The 18,097-nt window shown below is 39.1% G+C and overlaps 1 protein-coding gene across 1 annotated transcript in view; it reads right to left on the reverse strand.

Annotated features, from left to right (window-relative positions):
• Positions 1 to 3,586: 3,586 nt before the first annotated feature.
• COL15A1 (collagen type XV alpha 1 chain) overlaps positions 3,587 to 18,097 on the reverse strand; it is a 257,018-nt gene continuing 242,507 nt past the window's right edge. Inside the window, exons 36-39 of the mRNA XM_075271081.1 lie at positions 16,059 to 16,118; positions 12,927 to 13,103; positions 9,573 to 9,688; positions 3,587 to 4,874 (exon numbers count right to left, since the gene is read on the reverse strand). Coding sequence (XP_075127182.1) covers positions 4,661 to 4,874; positions 9,573 to 9,688; positions 12,927 to 13,103; positions 16,059 to 16,118 — 567 coding nt within the window. The 3' untranslated portion in view covers positions 3,587 to 4,660. The remainder of the gene's footprint in view (positions 4,875 to 9,572; positions 9,689 to 12,926; positions 13,104 to 16,058; positions 16,119 to 18,097) is intronic.

Genomic DNA, 18,097 nt, shown 5'->3' on the forward strand with positions numbered 1-18,097 from the left:
ATCTAATCCTCCCCATGTGGTACCGTGTGCTGAGATGTGTATGTAATTCTCTGGCGTGTGGTATTGTGTGCAGAGGCATGTATCTAATCCTGCCCCATGTGGTACTGTGTGCAGACGCACGTATCTAATCCTCACCTATGTGGTATTGTGTGCAGATGCGCGTATCTAATCCTCCGGCATGTGGTACTGTGTGCAGAGGCACATATCTAATCCTCCCCCGTGTGGTATTGTGTGCAGTGGCGTCTATCTAATCCTCCGGTGTGTGAATTGTGTGAAGACGCATGTATCTAATCCTCTAGCATGTAGAACTGTGTGCAGATGCGCGTATCTAATCCTCTGGCGTGTGGTACTGTGTGCAGATGCGCGTATCTAATCCTCCCCTGTATGATATTGTGTGAAGAGGCGCGTATCTAATCCTACGGCGTGTGGAACAGTGTGTAGACACGCGTATCTAATCCTACGGCATGTGGTACTGTCTGCAGATGTGTGTATCTAATCCTATGGCATGTACAACTGTGTGCAGATACATGTATTTAATCCTCTGGAGTGTGGAACTATGTGTAGATGCGCACATCTAATCCTACGGCATGTGGTACTGTCTGCAGGCGCGCATATCTAACACGACCAAGGGTTAGATATGCGCGTCTGCACACAGTTCCACACGCTGAAGGATTAGATACGTGTGTCTGCACAAAGTACCACACGGAGGAGGATTAGATATGCACCTCTTCACACACTACCACACAGAGGAGGATTAGATACGCACATCTGCACACAGTTCAACATGCTGGAGGATTCAATATGCATGTCTAGGAGAATTTATAAGAGGTGGGGGCTACTTATAAGGAGGTCTTATTGTTAATAACACTAGGGCATCTATTATACTGTATAAGGATGGGGGGAAGGAAATAGTTCCCCTAGCTTTATTAACAATAGATCATCCTTATAACCCCTCCCCCCGATTTATTATGAATAGTTCCTTTATATACATACAGTACTCCCCTTATATAATAGTTCCCATAGAGTTGTTATTACTATTCTCTCCTCATAAACACATATCTGTACATAGACATATGAGAGAGGAACTATTATTAATAAAGGGGCCTAATAAATATATATGAACTATTAATAAAGGGGCTATTGATAAGGAGGATCTATTAGTATGAGTATAAAAAAATCAATTTGGGGTCAGAAAACTCTTTAATTGATCTGATGTTTATTAGGTTAGGAGTCTGTGTAGTGTACGGCTATTGTCTTTGATTCACGATGCAATGGAGGTAGTCACAGTGTGGAGGTCGTGTATATCTGTATATAGGTATTGTTGGTCTATACATGATGTGTTTTGTCTTGTAATTGTCTGTATAGTGGTAATAATTCTCCCCAGTATAGCGGTACACACACAGCAGTTTCACAACTATATATATCTTTACAATTTTTTTGTATTCCTGATCTTTTAAGACTATATTACTGCAGCTGGAAGTGCAGCCTTGACTTCTAAAATGACTGAATATGATGGTGTTGGTAGGTCAGGAGATGGGGGCCCCGCATTTAATTTTGCCCAGGGCCACACTTTGTCTAAAACCGGCCCTGTCTATAGAGGTATTATTTTCCATTGTTATTTTGTCTGTCTCGTCTATGATGTAAATGAGGTGACTGCAGTAGAGTAAAACATATCAGTCTATTATTAGGCTTAGTGGCCAGAATAACAATTACAGGATTTAGAAGTTTTTCTTTAATTTGGAAAGTGTAAAATATCATTTACAGTTCTTATATATTTAATATTAAAACTTAAGTTTAAAAAAAGTCATGACTTTCAGAAAACTAAGTTTTTGTTCTCATATTCCCCAGATTAACAGACATATTATCAACCAAACAGCTTATGACAGTAATAGGAATACATGTACAAGTTGGTAATACATTTCAATGCATTTTTACCTACTTGTAAACAGGTGCCCAATTTGAACTATATTTTGATGAACAGAATACATTACTAAATTGGCAAACACTTTGTTCATTTGGTCCAAATATGTAAAATTATTAATTATAACAACAACATACTTTAATAATTAAAACAGTAAACCTTTAAATCTTACATTTATATTAGTGATTTCAATATTTGTGCTTCTTGGCAACTCATTACAACGCAAATATGGGCTCATAATAAACCAGCATGAAAAAAGATGTGGACCATGCAATAATATCCAAAAGAAAAATATCATGACCACAAGCAAATAAAAATTTCATTTTATTATCATAAACTAAATAAAAGCATATACAAACAGAGAGTGAGGGATAAATAAAGTAGATGCACCAGAATACTGGCAAGGTAGGATAATAGGGGCAACAGTAATAATACAATTGATAACAGAAGAGGAAATATTGCTGACAATGGTAAATAGCCAAACAGCATTATAAAAGAGGAACTGTGAGCACAATCAGCAATAATATGACCCCAAATATCTAGCAAGGTAATAAACCAACATAGTATCCTTACCTTGTCACACACTCCACCCCAATGATCGTTTCGTCATGCCCCTTGATAAAGCCACATGGAGAAACAATCCCTCATTTCATGTTTGTTTATGATTTCATTTAATTTATGTTAATAAAATTAAATAGTGGGGGCAACGTGGTGGCTCAGTGGTTAGCACTGCAGCCTTGCAGCGCTGGAGTCCTGGGCTCGATTCCCGCCAGGAACAACATCTGCAAGGAGTTTGTATGTTCTCCCTGTGTTTGCATGGATTTCCTCGCATTCTACAAAAACATAATGCTAGGCAAAAAAAAAGAAAAAAAAAAAAAGTACATTGTGAGCTAGATATGGGGCTCACAATCCACATTATATAAGAAACAAAAAATAGTATTTTCTTGTGGTCATGATATTTTTCTTTTGAACTCATTATAAGACTTAGGGTATGTTCATACAGAGGAAAATAAGAAGGAATGCCTCTTCATTTTCCGCTGTCAGCATTTTTGCCACGGTCTAGCCGCTAAGGGATGCTGATACAGTGCATGGGCATTCCATCGCGGCATCCCGCTGCTGATTAGGCCCGGATGAACGGCTAAATCAACCGTGGAATCCTCAGCAAAACTGGATGCTTCTTTTTTTTTTTTCTTGTTTTCAATAGGAAGCAGATTCTGGAAGGAATCTGCCCTGGATTCCGGGAAGAAATCCGCTACCAGATGCGTGGCAATTTCCTCCGTGTGAACATGGCATTAGATGAACATACACTATAGATTCGAGTTGGGGGATAATAGTGGGTAGGCATGTACAAAGCTAAATCATGAATCTTTTTTTTTTTTCTACTAAAACAAGTATATAGTTGTAAAATAGTTACCCAAAGCCACATGTCTGTGTTGCCCATTAGACACATGCTTAATCTGTGGTTCTGTGGATTGTTTGGTAGATTTTGTCCAACACTAGCCTCATACTATACCTTATATTTGTAAGGGAGGCATGAGAGCATAGTAGAATCCAATTTTTTTTAACAGTTCTCCTTGACTTAATGCATTTTCTTAAGTTTTTTGTCAGGGTTTTGATATTTATGATGTGATGAACTTTGCAGTATTTTTAATTTAAATATATTAGAAAAACTTAAAAATGTATATATACACAAGACAAAAACATGTATCAAACTTTTCAAAAGGGGTACCATTAAACTAAATATGCATTTTAACGTAACTTTGCAAAGAATTGTTATTGCAAAGATGTCACGTCGTCGAAATATTACAATAATCTGTTTGTAATATCACGCAATATTAATTATATATAAATATTAAATTATACTGTTGCTTCTCTCATTGAGGATACAGTAGTAGTTGTATTTTTTTCTATTGGGCCTGTTTGACCTGTACATTTTGAACATCAGAGGTTGCTATTACAAGTAAATAATTGTGATACATCTGTGAGGAATTTTTTTTATAAATAAAGTTATTTCAAAATGCATATTCAAGTTATATTATTGCCATTTAACATGGCTGTCATGTATCTACTTTAGGACTGCTCCTTTGTTAGGACTACATGCACTGCTACAAATCCGGATAAGAAATAAGCAAATAGCACCTCATTGGAAAAAAAAAAAAAAAGAACTTGCTCCTAGCACCAGCTTTTTGAAGGTAGCTCCTTATAGATTAATGCATGGTTTTCAAACAAACCTTAAGGGTCCATTCACATGGAGGAAAATGGTGAGGAATTTGGTGTAGAATTTTAGATCTGAAAAAAAAGCCTCCCATTGACTTCAATGGGTTCCTTTGGTAAAAGGAACCCATTGAAGTCAATGAGGTCTTATTTGCATATTCCTTACCTATTTGTTCCATGGCAAATCTTGGAAACACAATGACGATTATCTTCAAACCAATTATTACCATTACTGTACGTTTCAAGCCAGTATTATATATTATGACAATGAATAATAAAGATGTGCAGTTCAATGGGTGTATGTGATAATCTGTTTTACTTACTTTTATGCTTTTTTGCACATACAAATATCCAACTTTCCTTCTTAAATGTAGCACCAAAACACATATTGGAATGTACTGTCCACTATTATGTATGCAATAAATGAGGTATGTTTTCTTTGGCAAAAAAGTCTGCTGTTAAAATGTTCAATATATACATTAAAACTTTCAGTGTCAGGTTTTATTTTCCCTTTGTTAGAATTTATTATTTCCTTATATCCTTGTCAAGGCTGTTCTCAATACATAAAACAATAAATTTATTAGAGCAGCTGTATGATTTTTGATCTAACAGCATTCCACTCCGAAGTGAAGATGCCTGCCCACTGACTGCCATGTCTGCTGTTCTCCAAGACTCACAGTAATTGTTGACCAATCGAATACCATGCCGACTTGAACCATGCCACAGTAGTTTTTGAGGCCTATAAACAGTAAAACAGCATGACATTAATATATTTTGAATCTTTTGTAAAGATTTTTCAAATATTACCATACAGTTAACATAATCATTATTAACAATGGGTATAATACCTAATGATGATAACAATGTATAGATGTGATCATTCCTTTGTCTGCCAAAATGTGTACCAATGCCATACAATTACAAAGAGGTTTCACAACTCAATGTGGATTAGAAACATGTTAGAGATGTAGTGGTTAAGGGGATTATTGATGTTCACTCAAGATGCACACTTCTTTTGTGTATAGAATGTATCTGCTATTACAATTCAGATCGGCACTTTCGGAACAGAAATATGCTTGAAGGATAATCCCATTTAAGAAAATCATTGAAAGGGATTTCCAGCGAAAAAGAACATATTTTATTACTGCTCAACATTTTATATAAAACATTAAAAAACCCCAATAACATAGCTTTTGCTCTGACACTGTTTAGTACATCTGCCAGTTTACTTCCTAGTTGATGCTATGAGTAAGAAGCCATGGGCTTTGAAACGCCTAAGTCCTGCCTGCCCGTATATAGTGCTAATGTTTTTTGTACGTTTGTCTTCATGAATTCATTTTAACATATTTTTCTGGTCCTTGTTATTTATTGAATGGGCCAGTATTGTTGGGGTCCTGTTTCTATTATGGACTATTAAAGGTTAAGTTTTATATAAATGTGATTCCATTTTTGATCTATTTTATTATTGTTCAACATTTTATTAAAACAAATCCCAATAAAACAATCACACAGCTTTTGCTCTGACACTGCCTGGTACATCTGCCACTTTACTTCCTAGTTCAGGAATGATGTCAAGACTGGAACATGTGACTGCTACAAGCAAATCACTAGCCACAGTGGAGACCCACTTACAGCCATTGGTTGGTTGTCACAGTCACATACATCTTTGTTAGATTTTATTTTGTATTACTTTTTACAGTATGCTAAGAAATATTGTGATTAATTTTTTATAGCTGAAACTATTTCATTGTATACGCTACATAAGTGCCTGTCCCTACAGTCACCTTTGCATCTGCTTGTGTTTTGTACGTGTGTGTTTAAAGGTGGTGTTAGTGTTCAAAGTTTACATCAACACTTTAACCAACTCAGGAGGCCTACCTTAACACTATCTTAAAGAAACCATGATAGTCACCTTTGACCCTTTTTATGTTAGTTTTATAATAAAAAATATAATTTTTAATAACCTTTATTTACCTTTTTTATTGTATATATTTTTTGTGTGCATAAACCATAATTTTTTACATGAATAAACATTTTCAAATAAATTTTCACATGTATCCACAGAGTTGTCTTTTTTCCTTTCTGAGCATGCTGAGAAAAAAAAAACGGACACAAAATAATGGACGGTTACTGATGACTGTCTAGGCCTCGAGCAGAGCAGACTGCGTATGCCCACAGGACACAAGAAAATGGCTGCTTACTTACTGTGTAAGCGGCCATTTTTCTTGTGGCCGCGGGCATGCGCAGTCGGCTCTGCCCGAGGCCTAGAGGTTTGATCCACAGCACCGGAAGAAGATGCGTGTAGAGGCCGTTCCTGAAGAAGATGGAGGCATGCTGGAGAGTTCTCTCGCAACATTGAGGACGCCCCCAGTGCTGTTTGAGTGCTGGGGACCGCCCCAGTGCTGCAAGAGAACTCATTAGAACTCATAGAATTTAATGGTAAAATCACTTTAATGTTCCAAAAAATGATGGAATCCTGACATCATAAAACCATTATTTTTTTTATTTTTATGTCTGTGAAAAATAACAGACATGTGAACAGATTTGGTGTATACCGACACTAACAGTCACTGAAGAACAACAAATAATATCCCATTGAAATCAATGGGATTTTTAACGGCTAGTTTAACTGCTAGTGCCTGTTAAAATTTTGTAACGGACAATACTGACAATCACCAACAGTATTATGAATGCCCCCTAACTCTATGAGAGACAGGAAAAGTTCTCAATACAGAAGCAGGGAAAGAAGAAAAAGATTCAGGAGTTCACAGAAAGTAGACAAAATGTGTTAATAAAGTATATTACAAAATGTATTAATGACACAAATACTGGCAGAAAATCAAAATTTATAAAAATTTTTTAGCTAAGTGTTATACAAATTGCCATGTATTTTAATGTCCTGGATCCATGAAAAATATTTAGCACACACAGGGCCGGCATCAGCACCTGGCTTACGTGAGCAAGTGCTGGGGCCCAAGCTCCTGGGGGGGCACTCTTGGCCGCTAGGTGTTGCTGTTTTTCAGTTTTTTTTTTTTTTTTTTACATAGGCCAGTAGACCAGCAGGTAACGGGCCCTATTTACTTAGTGATCCCCACTCCTGGCCTCAGACACCTTTGCTTCTATTTCGGACCTCCAGAGAGCCCCATCCTTCCCATATCATGTCACTGACAGCGAAGTGGTGTGTGGTTCATGATACCCCTTGGAGGGCTGAAATGGAAGTGAAGACATCCATGGCCAGGAGCGGGGATCAGTAAGTAGGACCCGTGGCAGAAGTTCTTGTTGGGTGGACCCGGCGAGATTCTTCTTGCGAGGTTCACCTGAACTGAGTGCTTCTGAGCCGAAACTGCTATAATTATAGTCGGGTTTTCTTTAGACCCCCACGTATAATGATCAGAAACCCCAAGTAGGTGTGAAAACATAATGACCTGTGTTACTTAGCTCTCCTGGGCTCCAGTACAATTCATCACAGCGCATAATGATTCTTACATGACCAACGTCTATGACCTCATTGAAGAGGGTCAAAGGCTTAATAAGGAGTTGTGTCATGGCCCCGGAGAGTTGAGTAACTGTTTTTATTATGTTTGATCATCTCCGTGGGTTTGAAAAGAAACCAGAGTATAATAGTTCTTGGGTGTTGAACACCGTAGGGGCCACTATGACACATAAGCTATCCGCTATCCTAATCTTTGCCATCCTTACTAGCCACCCTCTTTAACATGCCCTTGCGTAGCCCGGAGGTGTCTCTGACACATGTACAGTGGAGATGGCACTCCATTTCTACTGCATAGATGCCGTCTCTACTGCGCAGGCATCTCCAGCCAGCGCACAACCAAGACACAAAGAAAAGGAGGAGCTATTCCAGAAGGGAATTCTAAAAGAGTAAGACACATAAATATGATGTGGTGAGGAGGAAGGGGTGACTGAGCTAGGGAGACAGGGAGGGGGTGTAAGGGAGTTAGAGAGGAAGGGGCGGAAGTGAGAGGGAGGAAGCTCCCAAAGAAACCTAGAAATCACTCAAAACACTGCTAAAGGTACAAGGGTGTACTTATCAACCCATTAATAGCACTAATAGACTTTTTTTTTTTTTTTTTAAATATTATTTGCCCGAAAAACCCCTTTAAGTTTAATGTACACAGATGTAAGGTTATGCATTTTGGTTGAGAAAATAAAATGTATGATTATGTGCTTAATTGGAAAAGTTTTAACTGTGTATTTAAAAAGAGAGATAACAGACTCCGCTTTATCAGCAAACTACAATTAGCTGAACTGATTTTTTTTTTAACCTCCCATGGCCTATTTTAAAGCAATTTTTTTGCCCGTATAACCTCTTTAAGCACAAATGTACAGATTATTTATGCATACAAGTTTTATTATATACATAGTACACCAAATACATAATTATATATTTATTTTAATACACTGATAGAAAATATGCACATGTTCATATTACACTCTTTAACCACATATACACATAATACATACTGTACACCCAGATATACATGCTTCATATGAATACACACTCATTTATAAAAAGACATGTCCCGTTGCCACATTATATACCGTACGCAGGATACCTACACTTATGAGAAAAATGGTAACAATGTTTTGAAGTTTTGACTCTCACGCTCCATATCTCACCATCCACCATCTTCGAATGTGAGAACTATCATTTTATAGACAATCATCTTGGCTATCTCATACATAAATTTGACTTGCAGCTATTTAGCATATGATTAGTTATGCAGATTCTTGTCTTGTAACTGCATTGTTACTGTTTTGCTACTAAAAATCTAGATTTTAATTATTTTGTAAATCCACCTTTGGCTTTCAACATTTATGGGTATGCTTTTGATCTGGTTCAAGCATGTCTTGAATGAAATCTAATACAAGGTCTCTTCTACACGTTCCCAATGTTGGTGCATATTGGTCGACTTGGGTACAAACTCTACCTTCAAATGTTTCATTGAGTTGAGGTCTGGGGACTGTGGGGGCCTATCCAGCATCTCTACTTTATTGTCATTGAACCATTTCTTCACTAATCTCGACATATGTTTTGGGTTGTTGTTCTGCTGGAATACTATGTCGTCCTATTCATACTCATAGTACTCGAGTGTATGAAGTAACTTGGTCTCAGTGCTGAGCTATATGTGAGTACATCGTTGATCCTAGTCAAATTTCCAACACCTTTGGCTGTGAAACAGCCCCATATCATTAGGCTTTATTCACAGAAAACTATATTTCCAATTGGAGACAATGATATCAAGGACAAAAATTACTCTAAAACTTCACTTTTATTAAGAAGCCAAGATTAAAAAAAAAAAAGTAAAAAGTAAAAAGTTACAATCTAATATATTTTTTTTAAATAAAATAAGGATAAAGAAATTTTATTAGATTTTTTTTTTAATTATGTAAAAGAGAAGTGAGCTGTCAAACTTACCAGGCTGAATCTGTCAAGACGTTTCTTCCATCAAAAGCATAGATTGGGATTTGAGCATTGAAACGGCCCCCATTTCCAGAAAATATATAATTCCAGTTTTCAAAGAGAACTTCACCCTAACAGAATAAAATAAGAATTTTAATAAAATTTAAATGTATTTACAGTTATGGCATATGAGATATGGCATATCTCAAACAGAAGTAATGGCTTTATTTCAAAATTTACAGCCATTAGAGACAGAAAGCAATGACATAGTTAATGAATTCCTTAAATAACCATCTGAAACTAACTTTGCCTGATTCTGGGATAAAATTAGTACATTTGAGGTGCATTTTATACTATATGAACTTATTCCTCCCATTGTTTACACAGCATTGCTATGACCAGTGCTTAAATTGGGAAAAATATAGAAAAAAATTGAGACAAAAATCTAGAATAATGCCCTCCCCCTCCGAAAAGACCCTGACAGACTAACCGACAAACTATCATCATTGTGGGATAGTATCATCGAGCCATTGGACAAGGGGGGCAATGTGACATTGTGGCCAGTAACTATGTATGAATGGGAAGCACAGAGACAATTATTGTCACATCTAATCCTCTGCAGAAATATTCTATTACATTATCTCTCAGCTTGTGTAAATCTGTTTGTAAATTTATTGATTATTATCTTCAACGACTTGGGGAGACTTTGCCACCGGATATAAAAGATGAAACTGATTGACTTTGCATGATTGATGGGATCCATCTTGAAGATGTCAGTCATTGTGATCTGTGACGTTGAATTGCTCAATACATTGATTAGACACTCAGATGGTTTGGAAGCTGTACAGGTGTTTATCTTTACCTCCAATAACACTACTGCCACCACATCACCATCTGCTCTCCCCTCACCTTCTGTCTCTATCTCTCTTCCTTCATAGATTGTAAGCCCTTGTGGGCAGGGGCCTCTATCCCACTGTGCCATTTGGTCATTGCTAGTATTATATTTTGTTTTGTATATTTTGTGTACTGTATGTAAACCTTCAGAAGTACAGTACCATGGAATTAATGGTGCTATATAAAAAAAATAATAATAGTATTGATGTCGGTTATGGAGAGTGTTCTTGGTGAGTTTGTCATGAAATTACTGGAATTCATGCTTACACACAATTTCTTAATATTTGGAGACTTTTTCCCTACAGCTCCAGGGAACAGCTATGGGGATGATGTATGGCTGCATAAGTAAATACGTTCCTGAGACTGTGGGAAAGATCTATTTTTCTCATGGAAACCCATGCCATTGAGTAATAACATGCATTTTTGGGGTCATTTAATTGATTATGTGATTTTATATGTCAGGGTTCAGAGATTGATTTGGAGTCTTTTTTTGAGTCTCTGAACTGTGATACCGAATATATTCAACTAACTCACTGATGCATTAAGACCAAAATTGAGTTTTTAGACATCATCATAGAAACTCATTGAATCAGATGGAAGTATCCAGTGTGACCTTTTCTGGAAACAATCAGTGACCAATTCTTTGTTGCACTTCTCTTCTGTGCACCAATCAGGTCTAATTCAGAATATTCCAACTGGCCAATTTATGTACGTTCGCTGTATTTGCTCCCACAACTAATCCTTTGAGGACTCTGTTCATGATCTGGCTAATTGCTTTAGACATAGAGGATATCAAGAACGTTGGATCCAGATGGGTTACTTGAGGGCGCGTTTAGTTAATTGGAGTGACTTGTTTTAGCCTACAGGCTGTAGAGGGTACAGGCTGTAGAGAGCCTACAGGCTCTCCTATGGAGAGCTGCAATTCTTGCACACTCCCTACTCCAACAATAAACCTGGTGGAGGCATATGTATACTCCTGTGTGACTATTGCTCCTTCACCCCAATCCAACTGCTACCTGCTCTCCCTCTCCCCTACTTTGAAGTGTACTCTGTTTGCATCTATTCACCCTCCAACTGACCATCATATATTGACTGCCAGGCCCTACTGCTACCTTCATTGACCATTTCACCACTTGGCTCACACATTTCCTATCCACAGAAACCCCAACTATCATCATGAGTGACTTCAACATCCTCATTAACAAAGACCACCACCTCCAGTCCACCTTAAACTGTGCTGCTCGCTTAATATACTTCTCCCCGTTCTTTATTGGCAGCTCCCCTCTGCCAATCCCTTCACTGGCTACCCGTTGCCCAGCAAATAGAGTTCAAGTTACTAACTCTAACATACAAAGCCATCCACAACCCATCCCCTCCATATATCTCTGACCTAATCTCATGCTACCTGCCCACACGTAACCTCAGATCCTCCAATGACCTCCTACTCCGCTCTGCTCTTATCCGCTCATCACACAACTGTCTCCAAGATTTCTCTTGTGCATCACCCATACTATGGATCTCCTTACAAAGACACATATGACTGACCCCAACAATCACTGGCTTCACGCAGGCCCTGAAGACTCAGCTATTCAGGAAGGCCAACAACCTTCAATAACGCTACTGTCACCACATCACCATCTGAACAGTCTCTGCCCTCACCTTCTGTGTCTATCCCTCTTCCCTCATAGACTGTAAGCGCTTGCGGGCAGGGCCCTCTGTATATTTTGTGTACTGTATGTAAACCCTCAAATGTAAAGCACCATGAAATTAATGATGCTATATACAGTATTTTATTGGTTTGTTGGCATACATTTTTGGTTAGCTGTCCTTATTGCAGTTAGACCTGACTTCTGTATATTCTGTTCCAGTCCTGTGTCCTTGTCCTATTTTATTTTACACATCTGTCCATCATGGTTTTAGCCTGTAATCTCATTGCTCAGTTTCTGTGCTGCTCTGCCCCACATATCTGATCTTCCTAGTCAGCTACTGCCAAGCCAGGACCATCGCAGGAGGTAGCAGCCTGGTGGATTCAATGAAGACCAGATGCTTGTCATAGAGGTTAAAGGACAAGGACCGGACAGTCTGCTAGGATAATGCTCAAAGTTATGATCCCAAGGTAATATGGTTTAGTAGCATGGTGGATCCACGATCTGCTGTCTGGCCATGTGACAATAAGCTAATAGGGAGTAAGCCAATAGGTGGTATAAGTCTTATGTTTTATGAATACACTAAAAAATGTGATAAATTGAAACATGGGAGAACTGTTCTTTTTTTTTTGTGTTACTGATGTTATATGTCCCACAATTATGAAAGCTGAGCTGCAAATGAATTTGAGCAGTTTATCATAACTATAAATATATTAGACCTTTTATTTTTGCAGTTTTGAATTTGTTATTGGTTTATTAGGCATTTGATATAACAGTTTAGGTATAAAACTGGTATAAAAAGTATATAAAAGGTATAAAATATTCTTACTTTCAAATTGACAATAGGGAGGTCTAATCTTCTTACGATACTGTGAAGATCTTGCAGGTGTGAAGAGAGGAAAGCCTGGTAGGTGGATGTCAAGCCAACAGCACGAGCCTGCTGAAAGCACTGTAAATCAGCCTGCATATCACCAGCAAAAGGGGTGTTCAAAGCCACAAGGTGCAGCTAAAAAAACAAACACATTGTTGACAGTTTTAATACAGTAAGACAATTCTTTTTACATAGGTTCACATGTTTAATTTGGTACATAACACCCTATTTAGGTGTAACCATGACATTTTTAATCTAAAATAGTAAATTTTCTATTCGCAAAGAACACACATTTCATTTTTAATTCTGTATTCTCATGCTGTCAGTTGTAACGTTTTCAATTCATATGCTGTTTCAAGCAGATCTCTCATCTATATCTGCCATAAGTAAGGGCAATATGTTACAGAAACAGGTATACATCTGACATCATACAATTTGTGTATTCTACCTGCACATTTTATTATGTTTATGTATTTTTCTTTTGATCGTTTTAAATGCATAGGATTCAAAGAAAACAGTAACTCCAACCTGAACAACACAGAGGTAAAGTTAACCACTTCTGGACTGCTCATAGACTATACACGTCTGGAACATGGTTGTCTAGTTTGCAAGGACGTACCAGTATGTCCAAGCGGAACTCAGCAGCTACATTAAATCGTGCAGCTACTGAAACGGGAAGCCGACTGTAATTTTAGCTGAACCTCACAGAGAGAAGGCAAGGAAGGTTTATTACCTTCCCTGCCTTCCTGATCACTGTGTATACAACGTTCAATGAGTGCTGTTTACAGCGCTATGGGCGCCACCATGTCATATGATCCAGATCAGCTTTATTATTCCTATAGTAACGTGCAGGAGGCTGTATTCCTCCTACAACTGGGGATAAATGTTCCAGCCTCAGTTACAGGGGAAATCAGCCTCCCCTACAAAAAAAAGTGATCAGATGTCCCCAAAGGTCTATTATGACCTTATAAAAATGACATTGTAAAAAATAAAAAATAAAAGAAAATACAAAATTTAATAAAATGTACTTAAAATAATTTTAAAAATAAATAAAATACACCACTAAAACGCCGTTATAGTTCCACTCCCGATGACAACATACAAAATAAAAACTACTGTTAGTAGCACTTTATCTGTTCTTCTCTTTTCTTTTTTTTTTTTTTATTAAATAACACAATGTCCTTCCTATTTTGTTTATATTTTCCCAGATACAAAACAAATTAAAACACATGCAAACATAAATACATCACTAAAATAAAGCCCTATGTGTCACCGAAAAAAGACACAGAAATTAGTTGAACACACATGATAAAAATGTTACAGCCCTCAAAATCGTACAAAAAAATATTAGCCCGGTACTAATCTATGCTTATTTTTACTTCCAGATCTTATAACCTAGAACTAGACCATTAGTGTTCACTATTATTGTCACATTTTAGAGTTGAATATACACTTACTTGAATGTGCAATGTGAGGGGCAAGTATAGTCATGTATCTCTATATATGCCATTTTGTTCTATAAACTCTATTATTAATATATCAATATTGATATCCGAGTTTTGTAATTCTACATAGTAGTCCCCCACCCACAGTCAACCTTGCACCACACATCCCCCCACAGTATACCCTGCACCCCACAGTACACCCTGAACCCCACATTTCCCCCTCACACACAGTACACCCATTTACCCAACATCTGCCTCCCACACAGTACACACTGAATTCCACATCCCCCACAGTACACCCATGCACTCCACATCTCCCCCCCCCCGCCTACACAGTCCTACCTGCATCTCACATCCCCCGCCCCTGGTTCCTTAGACCACACATCTCTCCATCTCTTCCTGCACTGTACGGGACACAAAGACACGCCTACCTAGTCACGTGATCATCTGATGTCAGACAGGTCCTTCTGAGTAGAACACCATCCCAGTTGCAACCTTTTAATGGTTATAAGAGCGGGTGGTGATTGGGGGAAAGTTTGTTAATAAGCAAAATACTTCAGGGACATAGAGGGGCAAAGCAGGACATGCAGTAAGCCGTGTGGGACAGCAGTCTAAAATCGGGACTGTTCTGCGGGATGTGGGACAGTTGGAAACTATGTAGTGAGCAAAATATGGGCCCCCTATGGATATGGGAGCCCTGGGCTATTGCCTAGTCCCACCCCACCCCACCCTCAACGCCAGCCCTGTGTGCAGCAAATTGTGCCTGTAACTGCTCCAAGTTCTGACTACAGGGGATGATATGGAGACTTATTTAATTGTCTTTAAAGGGATTGCAGACAGAGAAAAATTGCCATTGGAACAGTGGGCTGAAGTGCTGGCTCCATACCCCGAAAGCAGAACATTGTTCTATGAAGGCAGAGCCCATGGAGTGTAATATGGGTCACTGGTCCTTGTTGGCAAACCCTGTCTGCACTGCCATGCCATCTCATCTTGGCAAACCACAGATGTGTCAGGTGTCTATCAATGGCATCATTATGACTGCACTTCTGGACTCAGGAAGTCTGGTAACTCTAGTTAGTGATGAACTTTCCCATGTGTTATGTATTCCAGGAAAAAGCCTGGAAGTAGTGTGTACATGGGGATGTTAAGGACGCCCCAGTTACAGGGAAAATGAGGCAAAAAAAAAAAAAACCTGTTAAAATGGCCCATATCTATTACAACCTTAGGGGTGACAATGTAAAAAAAAAACAAAAAAAAAACAAAACTAAAAAGAGAAATAAAACTTAAAGAATAATAATAATAATTAGTGATGATCATTCTAATAAAAATGCCAATACCACGCCCACACCAGAGGTTATAGCCCCAATGTCATGGATATTAAAAACAAAACATAAAAATAAAGTCCTATGTGTCACCAAAAAAAAAAAATATTTGAAAAACCAAAATAAAAAAGTGCATGTACAAAAAAAGAAAAACCTGAATTGTGTCTGGTCCTGTACCAGGGAAATTGTCCCAGTCCTGAAGTGGTTAAACATGAAATGGTGCTAGAAAAGTGATCTACTAATACATATACACACTTAAATGTATTAAGTGATGTTGCATTTGTTGAATCATGAAACTGTAACAAAACAATTATAATACTTACATTTGGTTTCTCATAGTCTATGTTTACACCTGGAGCCAGGGCAGGAAAAGGTTGAAATCCCTGTAATAAAGTGAACATCGCTTAATTCTCAGATGAGTTATCACACAGACGTTTCACTAAATAAATCACATTATTTGACTAGATGAGAAATAACGCTTTATCTTAAACACCTTTCCAGTACGGGCATGATAAAACTGTTCTCTTTTGATTACAGTTCATCATAGCGTACAATGTATACATGGAAAATGTTCCATTTTTATATGAGATTAGAGATGAGCGAACAGTGTTCTATCGAACACATGTTCGATCGGATATCAGGGTGTTCGCCATGTTCGAATCGAATCGAACACCACGTGGTAAAGTGCGCCAAAATTCGATTCCCCTCCCACCTTCCCTGGCGCCTTTTTTGCACCAATAACAGCGCAGGAGAGGTGGGACAGGAACTACGACACTGGGGGCATTGAAAAAAATTGGAAAAAGTCATTGGCTGCCGAAATCAGGTGACCTCCATTTTAGACGAATAGTGGATTTCAAGTCCGGGTCATATGAGAATGTGAACTTTGTGACTATGAGACAGGGATAGCTGTACAGGCAGGGATAGCTAGGGATAACCTTTATTTAGGGGGGAATGTTATTAAAAATAACTTTTTGGGGCTCTATCGGGTGTGTAATTGTGATTTTTGTGAGATAAACTTTTTCCCATAGGGATGCATTGGCCAGCGCTGATTGGCCGAATTCCGTACTCTGGCCAATCAGTGCTGGCCAATGCATTCTATTAGCTTGATGAAGCAGAGTGTGCACAAGGGTTCAAGCGCACCCTCGGCTCTGATGTAGCAGAGCCGAGGCTGCACAAGGGTTCAAGCGCACCCTCGGCTCTGATGTAGGAGAGCCGAGGGTGCACTTGAACCCTTGTGCACCCTCAGCTCTGCTACATCAGAGCCGAGGGTGCGCTTGAACCCTTGTGCACACTCTGCTTCATCAAGCTAATAGAATGCATTGGCCAGCGCTGATTGGCCAATGTATTCTATTAGCCTGATGAAGTAGAGCTGAATGTGTGTGCTAAGCACACACATTCAGCTCTACTTCATCGGGCTAATAGAATGCATTGGCCAGCGCTGATTGGCCAGAGTACGGAACTCGACCAATCAGCGCTGGCTCTGCTGGAGGAGGCGGAGTCTAAGATCGCTCCACACCAGTCTCCATTCAGGTCCGACCTTAGACTCCGCCTCCTCCGGCAGAGCCAGCGCTGATTGGCCGAAGGCTGGCCAATGCATTCCTATGCGAATGCAGAGACTTAGCAGTGCTGAGTCAGTTTTGCTCAACTACACATCTGATGCACACTCGGCACTGCTACATCAGATGTAGCAATCTGATGTAGCAGAGCCGAGGGTGCACTAGAACCCCTGTGCAAACTCAGTTCACGCTAATAGAATGCATTGGCCAGCGCTGATTGGCCAATGCATTCTATTAGCCCGATGAAGTAGAGCTGAATGTGTGTGCTAAGCACACACATTCAGCACTGCTTCATCACGCCAATACAATGCATTAGCCAGTGCTGATTGGCCAGAGTACGGAATTCGGCCAATCAGCGCTGGCTCTGCTGGAGGAGGCGGAGTCTAAGATCGCTCCACACCAGTCTCCATTCAGGTCCAACCTTAGACTCCGCCTCCTCCAGCAGAGCCAGCGCTGATTGGCCGAATTCCGTACTCTGGCCAATCAGCACTGGCTAATGCATTGTATTGGCTTGATGAAGCAGTGCTGAATGTGTGTGCTTAGCACACACATTCAGCTCTACTTCATCGGGCTAATAGAATGCATTGGCCAGCGCTGATTGGCCGAATTCCGTACTCTGGCCAATCAGCACTGGCTAATGCATTGTATTGGCTTGATGAAGCAGTGCTGAATGTGTGTGCTTAGCACACACATTCAGCTCTACTTCATCGGGCTAATAGAATGCATTGGCCAGCGCTGATTGGCCGAATTCCGTACTCTGGCCAATCAGCACTGGCTAATGCATTGTATTGGCTTGATGAAGCAGT

This window comes from Leptodactylus fuscus, chromosome 4 (assembly GCF_031893055.1).
Source record: "Leptodactylus fuscus isolate aLepFus1 chromosome 4, aLepFus1.hap2, whole genome shotgun sequence".
In the NCBI taxonomy this organism is placed as follows: Eukaryota; Metazoa; Chordata; class Amphibia; order Anura; family Leptodactylidae; genus Leptodactylus; species Leptodactylus fuscus.